At 45.4% G+C, this 20,645-nt stretch overlaps 1 protein-coding gene across 3 annotated transcripts in view; it reads right to left on the minus strand.

Annotated features, from left to right (window-relative positions):
• Positions 1-20,645, minus strand: part of ADAM12 (ADAM metallopeptidase domain 12) — a 381,565-nt gene that overhangs the window by 319,087 nt on the left and 41,833 nt on the right. For 2 of the 3 annotated variants that reach the window (XM_043926044.1, XM_043926045.1), the window contains exon 2: positions 10,908-11,044. In XM_043926044.1, the coding sequence (XP_043781979.1) occupies positions 10,908-11,044 (137 nt within the window). Of the gene's footprint in view, positions 1-10,907; positions 11,045-13,155; positions 13,208-20,645 lie in introns of those variants that run through there. The other variant, XM_043926043.1, reaches the window with a different exon arrangement.

A 20,645-nucleotide genomic window follows, 5' to 3' on the forward strand; every position in this document is an offset into this window, starting at 1 on the left:
GAGCAATAATTGGTACTCAGGGAGAAGATGAAAATTCTTAGGTATTACCATGGTACATTTCATTCCAAAGCTTAAAACTCCCCAACAAAATCTTATTCCTTAGAATTTAATTTCCCTCTTTAAGGAGAAATTTGATTTAATTTAAATTTTACTTAATTTGTCTCTTTAGGCAGGCAATCATGAAATTACGGTTGTAAAATACTGGTGCATGCCACTCACAAACACACACCTTCTGCTCACAGGAATGCGTGTGCGAGATGGAGGTGCCCTGAGCACGTTCCAAGTGTGCTCAGTCGTGTCCAATTCTTTGCGACCCCATGGACTGTAGCTCGCCAGGCTCCTCGGTCCATGATATTTCCCAGGCAAGAACACTGGAGTGGGTTAGCATTCCCTTCTCCAGGGGACCTTCCCAACCCAGGGATGGAACCCGCATCTCCTGCACTGGCAGGCAGATTCTTCACCGCTGAGCCAGCAGGGAAGCCCCAGCCTTCACATGATACCAAACTGTTAAATTTAACATCAACACACACAAAGTCTCTCTTGGGAAGATAGCCTTTTTCGTCTAAACTCTGATTTATAAATTATCATCCATTCTAGAAACTATATGTTCTTCCAAATGCCCTTGATCTCTAGAGCCCTTGTCTCTTATTCAAAGAGTTCAAGTTAAAATACAAAACCCATGTATCATTAATTGCTACAAATGTATCATGTACATGTAAATGTGACTAATAGCTAAATTTGGTATGGGGGATTTGGGACCGTCCCATACTATCTTTGCAATTTTTCAGTAAATCTAAAGTCATTCTATTTTTTTCTGAAGAAAGGCTAGGTACACATACACATATGTGTAACGGAACCAGTCTGCCCTACACCTGAAACTAATGCAACATTCTAAGTCAGCTCTACTTCAATTAGAAGATTTTTAAAATAAGCATCAAGCAACTTCCTGAAAAAAAATACAGCTATTCTAAAATTGCTTACTTTAAAAATTACATGTCTCTTATTAAATACTTATTTAAATTTACTACAACCTTATTTCAGTAAACTCTGGGCTCCTCAGGGGCAGAACAGAGTCTCATCCATGCTTGTGTCATGGGAACTTGACCTTGAACCTGGGACACAGTAGGAACTCACACATCCTTGGATGAATGGATAAAAAACTGAAAACAGAATTCATCCCACTCCTTTTTTTCTTAATTTCAAATATGCCCAACACATCAGTCAAACATGAAGAGTCTTACCCAAGGATTATAAATATATATATATATGTATATAATAACCTCTGTCTTTTTAAACAAAACACCCTATCTCCTAGCATTATCTAACTTCATTTGAAAATATAATTTTTAAGACCCCATTCTCTGATGACACTACATGTTTGAGGAAAAGAAAAAAAAGTTGCAGAGACTGCAGGGAGACCTGATTCAATAGACAACTTTTTGGGAAATGCTAGTAAGGCCTTGCTAAGAGGTCATGAGAAATAACTACGTTTGTGGAGAGCAGGGTGGAGATGAAGCCCAGAGCCCTCCTTGACGCGTGGCGCGAATCCAACAGGAGGGACATGGTGGAGCGGAGAGCAGGATACTGGCTTGCCTCCTCCTCTTTGCTTGCTGACCAAAGAGGACGGGTGAGTAGGAAAGGCCTCGGAGATCGGGGCTGGAGCCCTCACATGCGGATGAGGGAAGCCAGAGCTCCCTGGAGGGCAGGGCTGATGGCTGGGGGAAGCGCTGGCCAGACCTTCCCACGCCGTCCCTCTGAGCCGAGACTTCGCCTCTGGAGTCCAGATTTATGAACCCGTCCTGACAGTGCGCAAGGGAAAGAAAGCTGCAGATTTTCCGGGAGGCAGCCGAGCGCCATGGGAAGACTAGACGTCAGAGTCTAGCTGTCAGCCCTGTCACTTCACGTTCTTACTGTGAGTCCCCGCTTCTTCGCCTACAAAGTGCACCGGGGGCGCTTGATGTGATGCTGTCTGGGGTACGTCTAGCCCGGGGGTCGCCAACTACAGTCTGAGGACCACATCCAGCCCACTGCCTGTGAGCTAAGAACGGGTTTCACATTTCTTTTTTTTTTTTTTAATTAATTTTTATCACCTTATCTTCGACAAAGGAGGCAAGGATATACAATGGAAAAAAGACAACCTCTTTAACAAGTGGTGCTGGGAAAACTGGTCAACCACTTGTAAAAGAACGAAACTGGAACACTTTCTAACACCATACACAAAAATAAACTCAAAATGGATTAAAGATCTAAATGTAAGACCAGAAACTATAAAACTCCTAGAGGAGAACATAGGCAAAACACTCTCCGACATAAATCACAGCAGGATCCTCTATGACCCACCTCCCAGAATATTGGAAATAAAAGCAAAAATAAACAAATGGGACCTAATGAAACTTAAAAGCTTTTGCACAACAAAGGAAACTATAAGCAAGGTGAAAAGACAGCCCTCAGATTGGGAGAAAATAATAGCAAACGAAGCAACAAAGGATTAATCTCAAAAATACACATTTCTTAATGACTAAAAAAATATCAATAAGAGAAGAATATTTCATGACACATGAACATTATAAAATTCAAATTACAATGTCCATGTGCGTGAGTGCTACATGCTAAGTCACTGCAGTCGTGTCCGACTCTTTGCGACCCCATGGACTGCAGCCCGCCAGGCTCCTCTGTCCACGGGATTCTCCAGGCAACAATACTGAAGTGGATTGCCATGCCCTCCGCCAGGGGATCGTCCCGATCTAGGGACCAAACCTTCATCTCTTGTGTCTCCTTGTATTGGCAGGACGATTCTTTACTGCCGAGTCACCAGGGCATATCCGCAAATAAGTTTTATTGGAACACAACCGCAAACCCTGGTTCACTGAATACCCACGGCTGCTTCTCCCCTTTAAGCTATAGAAGTAAAGTTGCCTTATCTGTGACGGAGATTGGGGGGCCCACACAGCTGAATAGTTACTCTTCATTAAAACAGGGACCCAAGAGGGAGGGCATATCTGTACACATATAGATGCTTCACTTTGTTGAGCAGAATAAACTAACACAACACTGTAAACCAACTCTACCCCAGTTCAAAAAAATAATGATTATTACAACGATCAAAAAAATTTAAATATTCTCTATTATAACTATCAAAAAAAAAACGTTTGCCAAGTTTTGGTCTGGCTCCATCCAAAGCGAAGGTTCTCAGTAACTGTATCCTCACCCTTCTCAGCTGTCCCCAAGGGCAGGGGTCATAATTACGCACCCTCCCCACGCCCCAGCCGTTTTGAGTTGACTTGGCTGGGAAGGAGGGAGCTACTGACATCTCCTGGGTAAAGACCAGAGCAGCTGCGGAACACCCTATAACACACAGCGGCGGCCGCTTTCCCTACACACGCAACAGAGGACTAATGCACAACCAGCCCCCGTGGCAGCGGGGCTGAGGGGGAGGGGCCCGGCCCCAGTGTGAGCAGAAAGGCCAGCAGGAACCAGGGGAAAGGGGCGGGGCTGAGCTCTCCTGGGCACAACGAGGGTGCTGTCAGGCAGCAGGGTCACCATCGTCACCCCCTTTACGAACGGCGAGACAGACTCAGCTAGGGCCAGCCACGGGTCCGGCGTCCCACAGCAAGGCAGAGGCTCTGCGGGGGTCTGAAGCCGTCTCTGTACGTTCCAAAGCTTCTGGTTTTTCCACTCCACATGCTATCAAGTCTAAAAAACAGCTGAGTTCCCAAAGATAAAAGGGTGCCCGCTGGTACCCCACTAACGTCTCTCCCAGAAGGTGGGTGCAGTCTTGGCTGGGTAGGTCACGCGCGGCCGGAAGAGCGGCCTCCCTGTGTGCCAGACACGGCTCCTGGGGACTGCCAGGCAAGGGGTGGGGCTGCGGGGAGGCCAGTGGGAGATAAGAGATGGGGATGGGACTTTCCCGACGGTCCAGTGGTTAGGACTCGGAGCTCCCAACGTGGTGAGGGCAGGGGTTCAATGGTTGGGGAACTAAGATCCCAAATGGCACAGCCAGGTTTAAAAAAAAGAGATTTTTTTAAAAATTAAAAAAAGAGAGAGAGAGAGGGATGAGGGTAGAGGAAGGTGGAGAATAAACCATCCCAGGAGACCATACAGTCTGGAAACAAAGTTCCAGCTTTGGAGCCACTGGGTATACGTTTCTCTATATATTTTTACATTCATGGCCACACTGGGTCTTCATTGCGGGGCACGGGCCTTCTCGTTGTGGTGCACACGCTTCTGACTGCAGTGGTTTCTCTCGTTGTGTGGGCCTCCAGGCGTGGGGCTCAGGGGTTGCGGGTCGTGGACTCCAGGGCCCTGGCTCTCTGGCTCATTGTCCTATGGCAGGTAAGATCTTCCCAGACCAGGGGTTGAACCTGTGTCCCCTGCACTGGTAGGTGCATTCTTTGCCACTGAGCCACTAAGGAAGCCCTAGTATACATTTCTTTTGAGGGGTTTCACAGTAGGTATTTTATTAAAAATTACATTCCTAAAGGGGCTTCCCTGGTGGCTCAGATGGTAAAGCGTCAGCCTGCAATGCGGGAGACCGGGGTTCCATCCCTGCATCGGGAAGGTCCCCTGGAGAAGGATATGGCAATCCATTCCAGTACTCTTGCCTGGAAAATTCCATGAACGGAGGACCCCGGTAGGCTACAGTCCATGGGGTCTCAAAGAGTCAGACACAACTGAGCAACTTCACTTTCACTTTCACATTCCTAAGAGGAAGCACTGTCAGCTGGCTTATAAGCTAAAGGAAGCTCCATGTTCCATAAGTCAGAAGGCTAACCATTGAGCTTACACAGTCAAGCTTGGGCGCCACAGGCCGGCCTGCAGCAACTCCTGTAACGACCAGAATGCCCCCTTCGAGCAGAGGAAACTCATTGTCTACAAGGCTGGCCGTGTGAACCCTGGAACAGAATGGCGCATGGGGGGAGTTGTTAAGATAAGACATAAGCAGCCACAAAAGTGGAAAATGTCACATTCTTCCAAGCTATGTAAGACCTCCAGATGATTTATAAGCACCTAAACTTGCTAATGCAAACAGCCAATGCATCAGAAAAGTCCCTGGTGCTGGGAAAGATTGAGAGCAGGAGAAGAGGGCGTCAGAGGATGAGAAGGCTGGATGGCATCACTGATGCAATGAACATCAACCTGGGCAAACTTCGGGACAGTGAGGGACAGGGAGGCCTGGCATGCTGCAGTCCGTGGGGTCACAGAGTCGGACACGACTGGGTGACTGAAGAGCAAACTTGCTGAAACAGGTCAGCAATGTCTCAAAAGTCCAGGTTTTCCAAGAGTGGTTTGCAAACCCTCTGCAGAAGTGGAAAGGGGCCCCAGGAACCTCTGGGCATTTGAATAAAATGCAAAAGTTGACTTCTGTCCCTTCTACCTTCTGTAGCAGGAGGCACCTCCACGCCAGTGAGTGACCTGGTTCCCAGGCACAGAGGAAGGCTCAGAGCCCTCAACAAACATTCCGTATCCTCACTGGGTGCCAAGCGCAGCACCAAGGGGCAAGGAAGGACAAAAGCTGAGAACATCACCCTCAGAGAGGGTACAGGCTGGCGGGAGAAGCAAAACTATAAACTAGTGATGACAACACAGTATGAGCCGTGCCAAAGAGCTGAGTCCCAAGTCGCACAGAGTTAGGGTCTAAAACCAGCATGAAGGTGAGGTGGTACCCCAGTCAGGGTCAACATTAATCTTGCAAATACCTTATGGTTTTCATGCATTTGTGCAAGTTCAATGGGGCCATTTCTTCTCTCCTGAACGCTGCTGGGTTGACTTAACGCAGCGTTAAGTTGATTATTTTGGGGTCCCTGTTCTTTAAAGGCATCCAACTGAAGAACCAGACTCAGTTCCAAACAGTAAGAGACTTGCCCTGTTTCAGGCGGAGGGAAGGAGGAAACAGCATTCAGTGCTCACCCCTCATGGCCCCTGCCCTGGTCCCCGGCTCCTCGGCAAATCAGAGGATGGATGTGTGGTTTAAAGTGATGGGTCTGCAGCATCGGTCTCCACCACGTCCCCAGGGTCAGTGTGCATGGAGTGTCTGCACATCACAGAGACGACAGGTGAGGACCAAGACCCGGGGGGGAACAAACGCGGCTGGGGAGGTCAGAAGGGGCTGCGCAGAGAAGGTGCGGGCCCAGCTGGGGCCTCAGGAATGAGTAAGACACAGGTGGCGGGGACAGAGCAAATGCCAAGCACGGCAGGAAAGAGCATGGACATTTAGGCCACGGGCTGCTGCAGACGAGCAGGATGGCTCGGAGGTGGGAGGTGAGCCTCCAGAGTCAGGCTGGCCCAGTCTGTACATCATCCTGAGTATCAAGGGAGGGAACCTGAGGCAGATGCTGAGAGAAGCTTCCGAGGGAGGTCTCCAGTCTCGAGACTTGAGGGGGTGGGGGATGACAATCTTATCTTCCCTGGGCTACTAAAGTGGGGAACATGGATGGGAGGCTGTGTCCATATCAGGACATAATAATGCACTGAGGTAACTGGGAGCTTCTGGCTGGAGCTGCCTAAAATCCGTTGGAAGCCAGTGACCCAATCACAGGCGTCAGAGCAGGTGGACTATTGGATCTGCAGTCCATGAACACTGGAGGATGATGGAGAGGGGATCAGACCCAGGTCACAGCTCATCGGAGCGACGGCTGCCACCATTCACATCACCACCATACGTGGGCTCCTACGACCGGTGGCCTGGGTCTCATCCCCCACCATCATCCTCCAATGTTCATGGACTGAAAATCCAATAGTCCACCCTGCTCTGATGCCTGTGGTTGGGTCACTGATTCCGATGGCCCCTCCAGGCTTCCCTGATAGCTCAGTTGGTAAAGAATCGGCCTGCAATGAGGGAGACCCCGGTCTGATTCCTGGGTCGGGAAGATCCGTCGGAGAAGGGAAAGGCTTACCCACTCCAGTATTCTGCCCTGGAGAATTCCATGGACTGTATAGTCCATGCGGTCACAAAGAGTCGGACACGACTGAGCGACCTGCACTTTCACTGGCCCCTCCTGCCACAGGTGGACAGTGAGGCCACTGGAGGGAATGACAAGGCCAGCGGGAGTCCTTAGTTAGAAATGTGCCGAGGAAGAGACTCAGCGGAAACCGACAGCTGAGGGACAAAGCCAAGAAGAGGAGTCATGAGCAAGAATTAAAAACACATGAGAGTGAACAAGGGCACACAGGGTCTCGGGAGCCAAAGGAAGCGAGCATTTCAAAGCAGAGGGAACCAGCGTCGAGATCAGATAAACAGTGAGAAGCACGCACCGCCTGCAGAGGCCGGGAGGCCACCTGGGACCTTGGCAAGAGCCGTCGTGATGAAGTGTTGGGAGCGAAAGCTGCTACCAAGGGACTCAGAGGACCGGTGGGAGGGGTGTGACCACCCCTCCCAGAAGAGGTCTGACTGCCTCAGGGTGAAAGGGGATGGTTATTTGAGCAAAAAAAAAAAAAAAACCAGGACTTGGTTTTCTCAGCCATGAAACAAAGCAAACGGAAGTCTATGCAGCAGACATTACCTCTGCTGTTTTAATTAGCTGCTATTTGATATTTCAGACTCTCAATATGCTACGGGAAGCTTCGGTTTCACGTTCTAATTCCCTTGCCTTTTTATTTTCCATTTCACGTACTATTTCCATCATTCCATTCTCATTCGAGAAAGCTAGAAATTGGAAATTTCCTGGAGCATTCAAAGGCTGAGCTCCACTGAGGTCAATTCAGGAGCAACTGCATCTTGATACGTCTTGCCTGGACCCAGAGTTCATTTTTTTCAAGACGTGAAATTGGAGATTGGTCCCTACAGATACTTTAAACTCTCAGTATCACCTTACGTCGGGGTGGTCGTTTTTAGTTTCCAGCGTATTTTCACAGACATCGTTTAATTTCATTCTTACCATGACCCTAACAGGGAGGAAAAGCAGATAAGCTTGTACTCATGTTACAGACCAAAACAGCAGCAAGCAAACCAACCAAATGCTGGGCGCCTACAAGGCACACGAGGTCAGGTGCCTCCCCACTCCTCCGGTCCTTCAGCTACAGGAGCAGTGGCGGTGCTGGCTTGGCACTTGATTTGTAAAGGACGCAATAATATCCCATTCATCTATATGTTCATCACAGATGAGAAAGAGACAGAAAGAAGGAGAGAGAGAGAGAACCTGAGTACCTTTCCTGAATCAAGCTGAAGCAACTTGAAATCAGTTGAATCAAGTTCACCGGCTCTCCAGTGCTGGACGCAGCGGCAGTTTTCACGAATACTGTGATTCTAAACCTGTGTGCTCATTGTTTTTTAATATTTTTTTTCATTTATTTATTTGTGCCTGGTCCCACAGAATCTTCAGCTGTGTCACACAACGGGGAAGTCAAAATGCCTGGGCCTTTCCTCAAATCAGTTAAGTCAAATGGTCAAAGGCTGGCTGAAGAGAAGGAAGCAAGGGAGCAAGGAATAAGATGGGGAGCAGGAAAGCAAGGATGCAAATCCAAACGCCTGCATTCTAAGATGCAGCAGGCAGAGTCCCACAGCAAACTATATACGTGAAGTGAGTGATATTCTGCACACTTGAAGATGCACTCTGTGAATGCAGTTTAAAATGTCAACGTGGATGGCTGTTTTGATAACAAGGAAAGATGTACACATATACACCATTTGGCAGACTCCCTATACCCACAACAAACACACACATCCACCCTGTGGAGAATGAGGGCACGCTCATACACAAACCCCTTTTCCTGCAGGGCCTTGATGGTTAACCACCAAATAAAGGCACATGTGGTCATTACAGAGCCACGATGCTGACTCCACGAGCCATACACTGAAGCGAACTTCACGGCATTACGACAAGATGCTGTCCCCCAAATCACCTAGGTCCCTGTTCCCTTTAAACAATGTCAGTAACCTGGAGCTATTTTAGGCAGTAGGTATGTGCCTACTTCCCTGGGTCAGGAAGACCCCCTGGAGAAGGAAATGGCAACCCACTCCAGTCTTCTTGCCTGGGAAATCCCGTGGGCAGAGGAGCCTCATGGGCTACAGTCCATGGGGTCACAAAAGAGTCAGACACGACAGCAACTGAACAACAACACATATACCTACTACCCACATGATTCTCGTCCTGGAGGAGTTGGGACAGTGAGGCAACAACAGTGGTCTCTCCTATTGTTCTACAAAGATGGTGCAGGTGGCCCCCGGTCCTCAGGTTGTAAGCTTGGCCAAGGTGGGGTGGGGGGGCAGCCAATACCCCCTCCAGCATGTCTCTTGAGGTCTGCCAGGTGGCTGGCTGGCAGGAAGGATGAAGCTGGAGGTCAGAAACTAGAGCCAACCTGCACTGGTCCCTTCCAGAGGCCTGCTGAGAACCCTCATCAGCGCATTGCTCTGATACCCTCGAAGGAAGGTTGCCAGATAAAACACAGGACACCAGTTAAATCTGGATTTTGATAAACAACAATACCCCAAATCTTGCATGGGACAGACTTGTGCCGAAAAAACATCCATTGTCTGTCTAAGTCCAAGTTCAATGGGGCATTCTGTACTTTTAGTTGCTAAGTCTGGCAACCATACCACCAGGGAGATCTCCCATAAAAGCTTCTACCACCAAGTAACTTTAGATGGTTTCATATTCTTATATCATTAATTAGTGCCTATCAACATTTTAAATACATACTTTACAAAAATAGTACACTTCTCTTTTTCTGAACCTATCAGATCATTTCTAATTTTGCAAATTAGTAGCATGATGAGATTTTCTTTAACATCCTAGGTTTTTCTTCCAGGAAACAGCATTAGAGACACTGTGATTGGCTTGCACTTTGTAGATTCAGTCTGTGACAGTCCCCATGAAATAGAAATACTGAAAAAGTTTAGATCTGGCCTTTGGATCCTTTAACCCAACCTTTCTGAATGTTCACGTTCAGCTGAAAGTCTCCTTAGAAAATGAAATAATGAGGTGAATCAGGGGCCCCCAGCCTCTAAAGCTAGTGCCTGATGATCTGAAGTGGAGCTGAGATAATAATACTAGAAATAAAGCACACAGTAAATGCACTTGAATCACCTCAAAACCATCCCTGTCCCCACCCCTCCCACCAAATTGCCTTCCACAAAATTGGGCCCTGGTGCCAAAAAGGTTGGCGATAATAAATCATAAATCATATTATCATTACAGACATAAAGGTGGCCCACTGCAGCACTTCCAGAACACTACAGAGGATTTTCACAGTCTCAACTGCTCTTTAAAAAAAAAAAAAAAAATCTGTTTTCTATTATAAAAAATAATCTAAAAATAGTTCCACATAACACAAGGACAAAGCCATCTGTATGATCTCTCCAAAGAGCTCATATTTCTATAGATTTTATCGCTTTCCAACTATTCCAACAAGTTCTGAAATTTAAGAAAGTCATGTAGATTTGTCAGACAAAACTCATCAAAATATTAAATTTAACCACTAATATTTTGATTATTTTATAGTATTCTTTTACATCACAGAAGACTCAAATCAAACACGTATTGAAGTAATTGCAGCATCAAAGTACATTAAAACTCATTACAAACTTAAAAAAAGTTGCATTAAAATGTTTCTACCAATAATTGACTGATAAAACCAAAATATTGATAAGTAGATGTGAATATAGAAAAATATCCAGCACTCAAGTAAAATGAGCTGGAAGTTGCATATCTGGAAATGTTATCCTTGGTGTGTGTTTGAAAAAAATAACTTTCCATGGATGCAAACAGAGCTGAGACCCTCATCAGAACCGTCACGTCAAAATCAATTTGTATTTCATCTTCTTAATAATGAAGATTTCACTTTGTAAGGAAGGATAAAGTTGGGATTAAAGTAGTTAAAGACAAAACTTGAATAAAAGAATACGAATGCAGTACTGTGAGTTTTAAACTCCAATCACTGAAAAGTCAAGGAGGAAAGAGTGAAAAACTGACCTCTGAGTCTGCATTCTTCATTGGGTTCCATGGATCTCCATTTAAAAGAGAGACACTGGCCACTTCATAGGCTCCTCCCCCGTCTCTCATCCCAGCCTGTTGCATGGAAGGCACAAATTGGCGTCCCAAGTTCACCCCTGTAACACAAAGAAAAACCCTATGCTTATTCCAGCTTGGAAGAGTTTGGCATCAGAAGTATGACACCAACATCTCAATGAAAATACTTGCAAGTTGAATAAGGCCAGGCAAATACCATCATCTAGTATATCATAATTGAGTGTTAAAACTGATTAATTCACTGTCAATCGGACCAAAAATTTTTGTAACTTAAAGCAAATAAGAGCTAATTTTCCCCCCCTGCAAGCCCTGTGGCATGTGCTGGGTGATTACCATCATCAAAGTATATAATTCTGTCCTTCGACAAGCAACAAAAATCCACGAGCCGTGACTTTTTAAATGATGAATTAATCCTTTGCTTAAGATCAGCTCTATTAAAAGTCTCAAGGCTTTAGCTGTGTTAAGATTAAATCCATTTACTTAAGTCCCAGCGAATCAGTTAAATACAAAGCCAACTCTGCTCTCTGTACTTATGGGGGCTAATTTTATGGGCTTCAGGGAATGATTCTATAGACAAAATTAATTTGTCAGTTTGGACTGACTAGACTGGTTCATGTAAAAAAAAAAAGTCAATCATTCAGTCAACTATTATGTGATCTTGTTTCCTGGGGTCCTGTCGAACCAGTTAATATACTGACACAGGTTCAATGCAGCCCCATTTCCATAAACAATCCTAATGGAAAGTATAACATTTTTCTCTTCTGGAGAGTATATCACTTTCTTAACAAATACGGTAATTTCTCCAGGCCAGTTCCCCTATGAGGTCACACTCCTGCTATTTGGTGCAACCACAGTCTGCCCCTCAAGGTAAAGGATGGGAGTTGATTCCCTCACATGTTATTCCCATTTCTTCAACCAGGACTCATAATTTTCAGACCTGAGTCATAATAGCACAGTTTCAAGTTACTAAAGAGTTCACATTTATTGGGCACAAATGGTATTGAAATTTTAATCCTAGACATTTTACAGTTCTCCAAATACCTTTCAATCCACACCATTTTATCATTCTCAGTGTGGAAGTCTGCAGTTATATTCAAGTTACAAAAGGATTACTATTGTACTTGAGTATTAACTGTCTGACACAGCCTCCCTGGAAAATTCTCAAGCTGGTCACAGAGCATTTAAAACTCCCAATCGTTGAGTGCCAAGGGACCAGGGATGACCTGCACATTGGGACTATGGCCAGTGGCAAAGGGGGTGAGCTGGGCCCCTTGGCCACTTGGGGCGGGAGAGGGAGAGAGAAGACCAAGGGAGCAAGGAGACATGGGCTTGTGGTCTCAGGGCCGGGATGAGCCCATGTCTGGGAGATGAGGGTTCCAGCTGTGCAGGCGGAGGGGGCCAGCTCCAGGTGATGACATCTGCGGACATCTGGTGGAGGGCAGGATATGAGCAAAGAGTGGTTATCAGCATGAAATTCATCAGAAGTCTTTCCTCGCTGAAGAGGAGGCAGTCCATGATGGCTCAGAGACCTTGAATAAATGAGCTTCATCCACCGGCTTGACTTCATGATTTCACTCCAAGCCCGGGGCTTTGGAGTAAGACATCCCCAACATCAGTAGCATCCTGACTACGTATTAGCTTTGGTCCTGGCCCGGCTGTTGACCCACTTACTAGCTCATTCATTCACTCATTCATTCACCAACTATCTGTTAACTGCCTGCCTTATGACGGGCCTTCTAGATCTGATGTCTTCCACTTAAATAGCCCGCTCTTTCTGCTTCAGCCCTCATGTTACCTGGAGCGAGCCCCCTCTGCCTACACTGTTGGGACCCTCATCTCTTAAATACAGCTCCCCCCACCCCAGAACACTCGGTTCTCCCCATCCTGTGCATCTAAGAGAGGGTCACAGATCAAGCTGCCCTCGTGACCTATACTCTTACATTGGGTGAGAGATGCCTGGACAAATAAGATGATCGCACACAGTAACCAGGGCCCTGAAACAACAAGGCTAGGGGGACATCTCGTGATGTCCTTGTAACTCTTCTATTAATCTAAAACGATTTCAAAATAAAAATGTAATGAGAAAAACAAGGTGGTGGTAGTTGGTGGGGAAGGCTACTTCAATGGACAGGGACAAGAGCCTGCATTGTTGGGATGGGAAGCATGGAAGATGAGAAACTTCCAGCCCTACCCAGAGCTGCGGGAAGAACACATCGGCAGTGGGTCATCAAGGGTTTTTCTTTTCCATAAAATGAGGCAGAGGGCAGGGAGGTGCAAGGTGGATGATACACAGGAAGCATGAAGCCCACCACCTGGTTTCATCAAGATCCTTCTCTAAGCTTTGCCAAGCCCCAGGTCTCACGCTCAGGACCCTCAGTGGGATTTCCACTGAGTTAGAAGTTCCTGAAACAAAGTGAGTTCTGATCCAGTTACACAGTTTCTGCCGAGGTGGACTAAGAGTGCAACTAACAGAACACATCTTGAAAGAGCGCTGGTGTGTTGTCTGAAGTGGATTAAGAAGGATTTGAAATACCCACAATTACAGAGTGAACACGGCAGATGCGCCTGAACTTGCCCCTCAACCATTGAAAACCATGCCACGTGCCAAAGAATTACCCAGGCCAACATTTTACTCCTCTGGAAAGTCAAGTTAAACTGTTCAGAGAGTGAGTGCAAGCATTTTAAAATTTCCTCTACATAAACAAACCAAGTTGATTATAAACTACTCTTGGAAGTTCTGTCAGTTAAGTTTCCAACACAAGTGAATTGTTAAATTGAGTACTTAATCACAAATTCAAATGCCCCAAGGCTGGATAAATCTAAACCTGGAGTCCTGCTCACCACCCAGCCGCCCTAGGGAAGAAGGGATGGTTTCCATAGGTATCCCAGCCGTGATGCTCACAGGCCTGGAAGGTTATCCTCCAGGCCTCAGAGACTTAGAGAAAAACTCTTTGAATATAATAGGACTCACTGAGAAGCTTCCTGTCTTAGAACAGGGGTCCAACCTCTGGGCCATAGACCGCAGCGGCATTAGAATAGAAAGAAAGTGCATAATGGGGCTTCCCTGATGGCTCAGCAGGTAAAGAATCCATCTGACAATGCAGGAGATGCAGGTTCGATCCCTGGGTGGAAAAGATCCCCGGGAGAAGGAAATGGCAACCCACTCCAGTATTCTTGCCTGGAGAATTCCACGGACAGAGGAGCCTGGTGGGCTACGGCCCATGGAGTCGCAAAGAGTTGGACACGACTGAGCGACTAAGCGCATGGCAAAGTGCACAATAAATGTAACGTGCTTGAGTCATCCTGAAACCTCCGCCACACCCTAGGCCATGGAAAAACTGTCTTCCATAAAACTCGTCCCTGGTGCCAAACGTGTTGGGGACTGTCTTAGAAGAAAGGAGAAGTGCCATGAAATCCAGGTCTCCTTAGCCTGTGGGGGACCAGGAGAGGCAGTAAGCCTGCATCCTTGATTTTGGGGGGAGAAGGGAGGCCTTTGTGGAGGTTTCCTCTTCAATAATCAAACTGAAGCTGCATGAACCAAATATAAAGAACGTATTAGTCCCCTGGACCCTTTTCCTCCCAGGCGCTAAGGAGAAGAGAGCGACAGTTATTTACTCTCCTGAAGGCAAAATGTTCCAACCATTGAACACTTCCCTTTTCACCTACATATTCCAACATCTTATTCCAAAAGAAGTCCTTTGGGACTGATTTTTTCCCCTCTAAGAGGCTTTATTTCTAAATATTCCAAAGAGACTGAAAGGCAGACTGTGCCAGTACTTGTAGAATGTTGTGCAACCTTTTAAAGAAATTGAATAACAACATTATTTGCTGAGGACAGTATTTACTATCTATATACATGGATAATGAAGCCATCTCTCAGCTTTTTAATTGGTTGCACAACATCCCCCCAGCAGTATATGCAGTCAGAGGATGGTTTCTTATGAGCTTTGCTTAAGTATTTATACACTGGTATTTCTTTTAGACGATGCAAATAAAATTTTTATTTGTGCTGCATGGATAGACAGAATAAATTATACACAGCTGTGAGATATCAGAATGTATTTTATGGATGATCTTGTTGACAAACCATAAAAGCAGGCTGCACATTCAAGCCCTAGAAACCCAGGGAAAAAAATATGACCTTAGAAAACATATAGTTTTGCATACATTTTGTTTTTGCCAATATTTGGGCATCAACAAAACTCAGTTGACTAAATAAAAAAATGTGACTAGCTTATCTTGGGGAGGAACTTCTAGCTTTCTTTCTGCTGAGTAACCAGACACACGGACTGTCCTTTTGATAAAATGGCCATTTGCTTCAGTCTCACAGCAGAAAGAAGTATATCAGATATTTAGGTTTCTACCACAATTATCTTCTGTGACAATCAGTGCTGCTTTCCCATGAGACATGCATGTGCCTACTACGCTTGTCTGAGATTGTCATCTTCAGACTTGATTATGGCTGGTGAAGAGGGAAGTTATAGACCTAGTTCCTTAAGCAAGAATCTTTGCAGCAACGGCTTTTAAGGTCTTGGAAAAGCCAGCAATAAAGACATCCCCTATAGTACCTTCAGATCCTCCCCATGTGAGTCACCCAGAGCCTGGCTACCCACGGAAGCCTTGCCTCCTTCCTGTTCCGTCTGGCCAAGCCTCCCTGGCCTGGCTTACTAAGGGTCATCCAGATCACCCTGCTGCCCACCTAAGGGCTTCCGCTTCCTTGCGGCAGAGATTGACAGGGTTTTGAGATACTGAACAATAAACATCTTCAAGCCACAAGACCTGGCCCTGGTCTTGACTCCTCTTTGATTTACCGCCCTCGATCAAAGACTGCATCTAAGGTGCTACCCTCTACAAAATAGGGAATAACATTCTCTCCCCTCATAATTCCCATAGGGTTGCATGCTGGCTTGCTAAGTCACTTCAGTCGTGTCCAGCTCTCTGCGACCCTATGGACTGTAGCCCGCCAGGCTCCTCTGTCCTTGGGATTTCCCAGGCAAGAATACTGCAGAGAACTGCCATGCCCTCCTCCAGGGGATCTTCCTGACCCAGGGATCGATCTCACATCTCATCTCCTGAATTGGCAGGTGGGTTCTTTACCACTAGCGCCACCTGGGAAGGCCTGATTCTCATAGGGTTAAGGAAGCTCAACCAAGTCAGAACAGTCAAAGGGCTTCTGAAAAGCTTAATGCATAAAATCAGTCTAGGATGTCCGAATCCAAGTTTACAGACTTGTAGGCAGTGTTTCTCCAACCAAACATGCTAACAGTGTAAAGATGACAGCTCCATGCCTGTCATTAGAATATGCGGGGGTTAAGGTGCTTGGGAGGTATCCATTCAAGTTGCCCAGTGAGCCAGTGGGAAAAAAACCTCTGATAAGGCTACTAGTCAAGATGAAACTTAAAACACTAACCTAGAGTTCTGGCTTTAAAGCAAAGTCACTATCAATGCCAACATGAACCTAAGAGTAGAGGATTAATCGGAGGTATACCAAAAAGAGAATTAAGATAAAATAATGTGAGGTACCAAAAAGAGAATTAATATAAACAGTCCTTAGAAAATCTAGGTGGGGGCAAAAATTGAGACCACCATTATGAACTGCAAAAGAGTCTGAGGACAAGGCCCTGGAAACTCACAAAGCATTTTTTGTAATCCCAGAGAGCTAAAGAAAATCTCATAGGTTTGATTGAGCAGGGTCTTGGTCCAGGGGTCTATGATGGCAATGTTCCCATAAAGGACAAATGTATTTCCTTGGTTCAGATTCCTATCTATAGTCTTAGTCAAATAACAACATCACTCTCTCATCTCGTCTGCAAGCTCCAAGGGTGATAATTAGGGGTGTGATTATTTTTAAATGGTATAGCTCAAGGATGTTCAAAAGAACCATGGCAAAAGTTTATCTTAAAAAGAGTAACTTTACAGTGAAAAAACACTGTGTGAGCCAGATGATCAAGGTCGGCGTCAACAGCCACAGTCCTGTTGTTGGCAGGTACTCTTCATCGGATATTACGAAAATGACACTTTACCTCTGATCGATCTAATCCTGAGACAAATGCCAATTCAGGTCATCCTATATTATATTTGGCCAGCACACCTCAAAACTGTCACGGTCATCAAAAACAAGGACAGTCTGAGAAACTGTCACAGCGAAAAGGAGGCGAAGGAGACATAGCGACTAAATGTGTTGAGGACTCCTGCCTGGGATTGAGGAACGGAAAAGGAATGTTGGGTCAAAAGTAAGGAGATTGGAATAAAGTATGAACTGGAGTCAAAGACATTATGTCAATATTGGTTCACTAATTTTAACAATTTTATAGTTCTCGGGTAAGATAATAAGAGGGGGAACTAGTTACAGGGTGTAGGTGTACGCACGCCAAGTTGCTTCTTCAGTTGTGTCTGACTGTTTGCAACCCTATGAACTATATATAGCCCACCATGCTCCTCTGTCCATGGGATTTCCCAGGCCAGAAGACTGGAGTGGGTTGCCATTTCCTTCTCCAGGGGATCTTCCCGACCCAGGGACCGAACCCGGGTCTACTGCAGCTCTTGCACTGCAGGCGGTTTCTTTACCTGCCACCACAGAAGCCTATGGGGTCTAGGGGAACTCTCTATACTCTCTTCCCCATCTTCTTATAAATATGAAACAGTCCTTTCAAATAAAGTCTATTAATCATCATTTGAGGACTCAGTCTGCATCTTGCCAGAAGACTGCACATCATTCTAGAGCAGTTCAGTATCAAAGGGCTCAGAGATGGATGGCTGTTATCACTGATGGCTCCAAATTCCAGCCAAGTGGAGTCTCTACCTTCATCTTTCTTCTAACATTGCTGGTTGTTCAGATGGAGGAAAGATGCAGTAACTGCGGTCACGTGAAAGGCATAAAGCAGTTAATTGACAAGGTTTCCTAGAGTATAAAAAGGCAGAGTATGCAAAAGCAGTTGACCCTTAAGCAGTGGAAAGGCCCCTTGAAATACACCCTGAGAAGTCTTCAGAACACAGAAACAAGTTGCTATAAAAACGTCACCTTTTTTCTGGTTATCGGCTACAAGACTCTGAAATAGGACAGAAGTGAAAAGTTGGTTTAGGGAGGTTACACCAAGTGACAGTCACATAGATACTTTGATGAAAGGATGTTGAAACAGAACCAGGTTTGCTCAGAGCCTATGGTTGGAGCTATCCACACTGGAAGGCTAAATTATCAAGATACAGCCTGACGGAATGGAAGCAGCTGCAGTATTTTCAGTCAGAAGAGTCAGTATTTTGTGCACCGCCCCGCCCCCCCCCCGCCCCCCCTCCAGAGACTACATGGATGCTCTGGGGCTAGTCTCTTGCCCTGCCTGGTACAGAAATCCTCTAGGTGTCCAGGAAGACTATGGACCATTGTCCACTGCTGAAGGCTGGTGAGAGGGTCAACAGACATCATGGGTGCAAAGGGTAGGTGGGTGTCATTTAGCGTAGTTTTTTGCTTTTGCTTTGTTTTAACCAATCTTTGGGAAGAAATACACTGAAATGCTTTTGTAAGTTTTTTTTCTCTGAGTGTTAGGGCTGTGAGTTCAGTGTGTTTCTTCTTCATGTTTGTACGTATCTCTGATTTTTCTACAAACAGACACATTACTTCTATGATGGACAAAAAAATTTAAAAATCAATCATTTGAACTCATGATGACAAACCAACTGATTTATGATGTTTTACTTTCTTACCAGCTTTCCTGGCATTGCAGATTCACTGCCTTGGGTATGCTAGAGGGGATAGCCCGTTTGAAAATTAAAGCAATCAAGTACTATGAAACAATTACAATTTTGAAAAGATGTTTTATACGTCATTTCAAAATTCAAAGAAAGCTCGTTATTGCTTCCCATAAATGTTTCAAATGGATTCATACCCCAAGCGCAAGTTGTCTCTACTACACATAAAAATAACTTTTCATGCCTAAAGTGTCTCCTATCTGCAAAACCATTCACAACATTAACTTATATTTTAGACTCCTTTGCTGGTCATTGTAAACTAGTGCAAGTTCTATTTCATAAATGGCAAGAATGAGCTAAGAATTTATACTGGTTATTTCTAATATTTCCCAATAATAAATGGCAGAATTAATAACAAAACCCAAGCCCTCTGCATTTCATATGCATTCATTCACTTTGTCCTTCAACACAGGGACAAAGAGATGCTGCAGGAATTTATTTGTAATACTTTGGATGGTGGAGGATGGGGGTCAGAATTTTCAAACAATGATGTAAGGGAAAACGGAATCAATTATTAATATCTTACCACAGGAGCAACTTGTGGAAGTGGAGAACAAAAAGATAGGAACAGAAACGTATTTGTTCCCTTCACTACTGTGTAGGGAAGTATTAGATGGCATTAAAAGTATTAGATGGAATTAAACAATGATGATTGAGCAGCCATTTGGCATCTACACTAAAGACCATGGACTTTCTAATGGCGCTAACATCCTTGCTGTATCATTGTCATCATGGGGCCACCTTCTGCAGAAAGTCGGTCAGTCGTGTCCAACTCTTTGCAACCCCAGGGACTGTAGCCTGCCAGGCTCCTCTGTCCATGAGATTCTCCAGGCAAGAATACTGGAGTGGGCAGCCATTCCCTTCTCCAGAGGATGTTCCCAATCCAGGAATCGAACTCAGGTCTCCTGCACTGCAGGCAGATTCCTTACCATCTGAGCCAGCAGGGAAGCCCCTTTCTGCTGAAACACACCCCCAACTTGGCAGCACTTGGGGGCTCTGGTTTTCTTCTACTTCTCCAGCCAGATCTTGCCTTCTCCACTCATATTCCTTTCTCCCGCCTCCCTTGGGGGACTTGAACGTCCCCCAAGTCTCAGCTCTTGGACATATTCCCACCCTCCTCTTACTGTTCCTGAGAGAACTCATTAATTTTTAAATTGATGTTGCCCAAATCAGTATTTTTCCATCTGGCCAGTTCACCCAAGTGCAGTTTGTAATACAATATCTACCGGACACTAATTTCAATGTTTTGTCACCATCATCATCTCAAACTCAGCATGTTTAAAAACCAAAGGCTTCATTCCATCCCCCAGTCAGAAAAAAAACATTGTCCATCATACATGTCTTGCCAGAGGCACCACCATTCACCATTTCCTACATCACATGGCTGGGCAACATCTTTAACATGTCGTTTTTTTTTTTTTTAATCACTCACATTCAACAACTCTGGCTGGGTATTTTATGCTTTTCGTTTTCTTCTGTTTTCTCAAAACTCTCCTACTTTCTAGCTGAATCCTTCTTGGTAGCCTCATCACCTGAAGCTCCCTCTACTCCAATCTCAAAGGACAGGATACATTTGACAAGAGCAAAAGTCTATGGCAGGGTTCTCCTTCAAGAGAGTGTGAACACAAAGGCCTTAATGCAGGAGAGAGCTTAGCGTGTTCTAGAGCAGAAAGGGTCAGTATGGCTAAAATGAAGTAAGAAATGGCATGGACAGAGGTGTGAGCTGAAGTACAGAGGGTAGACAAGGCCTAGATCATGCTGGGCTTTCCAAGATAGCATTTGGGTTTCATTTGGAGGGCAGTAGAAAGGCATCATAGGATTTTATGTAGAGTAAATCTGATTCATTTTGGAAAAATTCTCTGCTGGAGGATACAGTGTGTGAAGACTGGAGAAGAATGTATACATAAGAACTATTCATGGGGCAAAATGCAATGCTGA

Source organism: Cervus elaphus, chromosome 15 (genome assembly GCF_910594005.1).
Source record: "Cervus elaphus chromosome 15, mCerEla1.1, whole genome shotgun sequence".
NCBI classification, from domain to species: Eukaryota; Metazoa; Chordata; class Mammalia; order Artiodactyla; family Cervidae; genus Cervus; species Cervus elaphus.